Source organism: Crocuta crocuta, unplaced genomic scaffold, assembly GCF_008692635.1.
Source record: "Crocuta crocuta isolate KB4526 unplaced genomic scaffold, BGI_CrCroc_1.0 scaffold53, whole genome shotgun sequence".
Taxonomy (NCBI): Eukaryota; Metazoa; Chordata; class Mammalia; order Carnivora; family Hyaenidae; genus Crocuta; species Crocuta crocuta.
This window is the reverse complement of record NW_027529432.1, coordinates 2338771-2342229: the sequence shown is the minus strand read 5'-3', so window position 1 is coordinate 2342229 and position 3459 is coordinate 2338771. Positions and strand designations below refer to the sequence as shown.

The window sequence follows — 3459 nt, the reverse complement described above, 5'->3', positions numbered from 1 at the left end:
AGGGCCTGCTGGTTAATCTTCCCAGGCGGGGAGGGGCGGGCCTGTAGCTGGCCTTGGATTTGGTAGAAGTGCCACTGCTATTCTTGAACTGGGGTTCAAGGTTGTGGAAGAGGGGCCCAGGGTTCCCCAAATGCCACATCCGGAGAGGAAGGCGTGAGGCCCCCTGCCCCGCAGCCGGGTGCTTCCCTTGCGGGGGAGTCTTGGGGAGGGAGAATCAGCTCCCCAAGCTGGGAATTGTCTCCAGTTCCCGTCTCCAGAGGCGGCGCCTATAACGTGCATGAAGCAAAACCGCAGCTGCTTGTTTTCAAAGGGAGACCGGTTTCACCCAAGCCTGGTTGGACCTGCCGCTGATGCCGCCTCACCGTCCCAGGTGGGAGGCAAAGGTTGGACACTGCTCAATCACCGATTTATCTCCGACAGAGGGCACAGGCATCGGCACCCGCTGCTCCCTGGCGCACTTTCCCTCGGCCCGGGGGCTGTGGTTTCCGGGCTTGGCTTTGGCATACAAGGCAGCACAGCCTGTCGGCTTTGGGCAGAAACCTACTCCATGTTTAACCCGTGACCGCCTTTCCCCAGATGCCAGTACACACGGGACGTTGGGGGACCCCGGAGGGCGCCTGGGGCCGTGTGGCTTGGCAGGGCCGGCACCAGGAAATCCAGCTTTGGCACAGCTCCGAGCGGCTGCCCCCTCCAGATGGACAGGTCAGGCTGGGGCCCCAGCGCGCATGCGAGGGCTGTGCGGGGAGGGCTGGGCACGCTGCCAGCTGCTCGCCCTGCGGCCCAGGCCCAGGCCCGCAGCCTAGTGCACGTCCTCAGCACAGAGGCTGCGGGGGGGCCTGGGGTCAGGGCTGCGGCTGGACAGAAACCCGGTGTGACAGATGCTCTGCCTTCTCTGGGCACAGGTCAGGGAGGCGATGTTCTTGGTTCTGCCGGGAGAGAGCGCGTGCGGAAGAAGGTTTAAACTCAGAAGTTCTCAGAATTTACTTTTATTTCTCCAAAAGCTGCTTCCGTGTCTGGTCCAGGTAGAAAAGTCACGAGGCCGCCTTGCGTTTTCAGAGCATCTGCGTCCACCACCCGTTCGCTCTGGACTCTGCGTGTCCTTGAGGCAACAGCGGCTTTCTTCCAGGGAAGCTCCGCTCCGAGTCAGGGTCCAGCCGCACCAGGCCTTGCCCGCCGGGCCGCCTCTCTTCCAGCCTGCTGCCTGCTTCCTCCGCTGGGCAACAGCTGCGCTTTCATGCGAGGGCCACACGACGGGGACGGCGGGCGCCCCCTCAGATCCTGACCACCTGGACGGCGGCACACGGACTGCGCGTCCCCTCCCCGTCCGTGGCCCGCTGCCCTCTGAGGAGGAGTCGGCCGAAGGTGCCCCCCACCTGCCCTTTGGTGAGGCGCCCGGGGTTCACGCAGACGCAGCCGAGGACGTCCTGGGGAGAGGGGAGGCGCCGGCGTGAGAAAGCTGGGATCGCCTAACCCAGACCCCAGGGAGGGGTTTGTAAGATGGAAAGGAACCCATCTCGGGTCTGATCTGTTAACTGCTTAGTGGAAAACCCCGAGTTCCTTGGGGGCTTCGGAAGCAGGACGAAGGTACAAACGTGACCTGGGGGCTGTTCTCCAACGTGGGAGCTAAACGTTTAGCTCCTGAGAGGAACCAGCTCTGGGCTGGCAGGAGGGGTGCTGGTGGGGCGGATCCCCTGCGATGGACCCACCCCCGGGGGCGGCGGCAGACATGAGAAAGGGCCAAGGGGCTGAAATGCCCTTGGAGGTCACATCTGAATTCAGGGGAGGGGGGCAGGCAAGTGCACGTGTGAAACCTCTCCAGGTCACCTGACATGGCCCCATGTGACAACCACTGTTTGAGGGCCTTCCCACCAGCCCTGGGGCTCCCGGGCCGGCAGACAGCACCACGCCACGGAGCGCCGGGGAGCAGGGGGATGCCTTTTACTTAAACGTTTTACTAAGAGGTTAGGCACCCCCCTCCCCCCCACAAACGGGGCGAGCACGGAGAGCAAGGACCAGCGGTCCAGAAGGGCAAGTCAAAGAGCAGTTCTGGCGTTTCTGGGAAAAAGCAGAGTCCGAACCCACCTTCACAAAGTATTTCAGCTCTGACGGGATAATGAAGATGTCTGGGGTGACAGGCAGCTGTGCGTAGGTGTAGAAATTCTCATAGTCAATGGCCATGTCTTCCTGGGGAGGGTAGAGCGGGTAGTAGCTACAGGGATGGAGAGAAACGGTCAGCAGCGGCTGGTCGGGGGCCCCCCTTCCCACATGGCTTCTCTCCGTGTGTCTCTGCTTTCAGATTGTCCTGCCCGCTCCTCTGGGTTCGGGGGACAGGATGCGGGCTTGTCAGGACGGGGTGGAGTTCCCTGGGAGAGGCCCAAGGAAGGCACCGCCAATCAAATTGGTCAGAGCTCCGGGCCCTGAAGCACGTCCTTCATGGTCGGTTATCCCAGCGAGCGGGCTCACCTCCTCTGGGTCAGGATGTGCTTGAGGATTCGGCTGAGTCTGTCTGAAGTTCCGGAAGAACTGGGGAAGGAAGAGGAGCAAGACATGGAATGCAGAGCCCTGATTTTCAGCTTCTGTTTCTCCCTGGGGAGGACTCGAGGATTTAATAAACTAGGGAGAAATGGCGTGGCCCGGGCACAGTGATGGGAGGGTGCCTTGGGGAAGTTCAAAGACCCACCCACAAACAGTCCGGTCTCTTCCCACCTGAGAAGGGGAGCCAGCCACCGGGCTGTGAAGGGAAAGGCAGGCAACCCTTCTGACAAGGTCATGGTGGGCTGGTGGCCAGGACCATAGTGTGCAAGAACGGGTGAGGGGCTCGCCAGAGCACAGTGGGTGTCCAGTCGGGGCAACCCCCACCTCAAACCTCAGCCAGCAAGTGCACAACCATCTCACGCAACACCTGAACTGTTTCACGCTCCTTCCAGCCACGGGGGACCCGCACCGCCGGACCTACACTCAGCAGGCGCAGGGGGCCGGAGAGCCGGCGTCCCGCCCACGGGCCCAGAACCGCTTCTCACCTACTGATCTCCTCGGCTCCCATGTGGAACAGCAGATCTGTGGACGTCAGGCCGAAGACCACTCCGTTCAAGCAGAGGCTGCAGGGCTCAGACACGAACCGCACTCGCTAAGTTGAGGGGGCGAGACAAACATTTGTGCACCAAAGCTTAAAACTTCTTCCCCATGAAAGTGGGGGTGTCCCAGGGGCTGGGGAGACCACCGAAAGGGGGACCCGACCAACAGAGTAAATCACAAATACAGTTGCTTGTTAAAAAGAGAACTTTAAGGGGCGCCTGGGTGGCTCAGTTTGGTTTAGTGTACGACTTTGACTCAGGTAATGATCTCACAGTTCACAAGTTTGAGCCCCACGTTGGGCTCTGTGCGGACAGCTCAGAGCCTGAAACCTGCTTCAGATCCTGTGTCTCCCTCTCTCTCTACTTGCTCTCTGTTTCTCTCTCT

At 61.1% G+C, this 3459-nt stretch overlaps 1 protein-coding gene across 1 annotated transcript in view; it reads right to left on the bottom strand.

The window, feature by feature from the left end:
• Positions 1 to 970: 970 nt before the first annotated feature.
• The window catches only part of POLA2 (DNA polymerase alpha 2, accessory subunit), a 27032-nt gene continuing 24543 nt past the window's right edge, over positions 971 to 3459 (bottom strand). The window contains exons 16-18 of the mRNA XM_077759776.1: positions 2464 to 2523; positions 2083 to 2209; positions 971 to 1424 (exon numbers count right to left, since the gene is read on the bottom strand). Coding sequence (XP_077615902.1) covers positions 1272 to 1424; positions 2083 to 2209; positions 2464 to 2523 — 340 coding nt within the window. The 3' untranslated portion in view covers positions 971 to 1271. The remainder of the gene's footprint in view (positions 1425 to 2082; positions 2210 to 2463; positions 2524 to 3459) is intronic.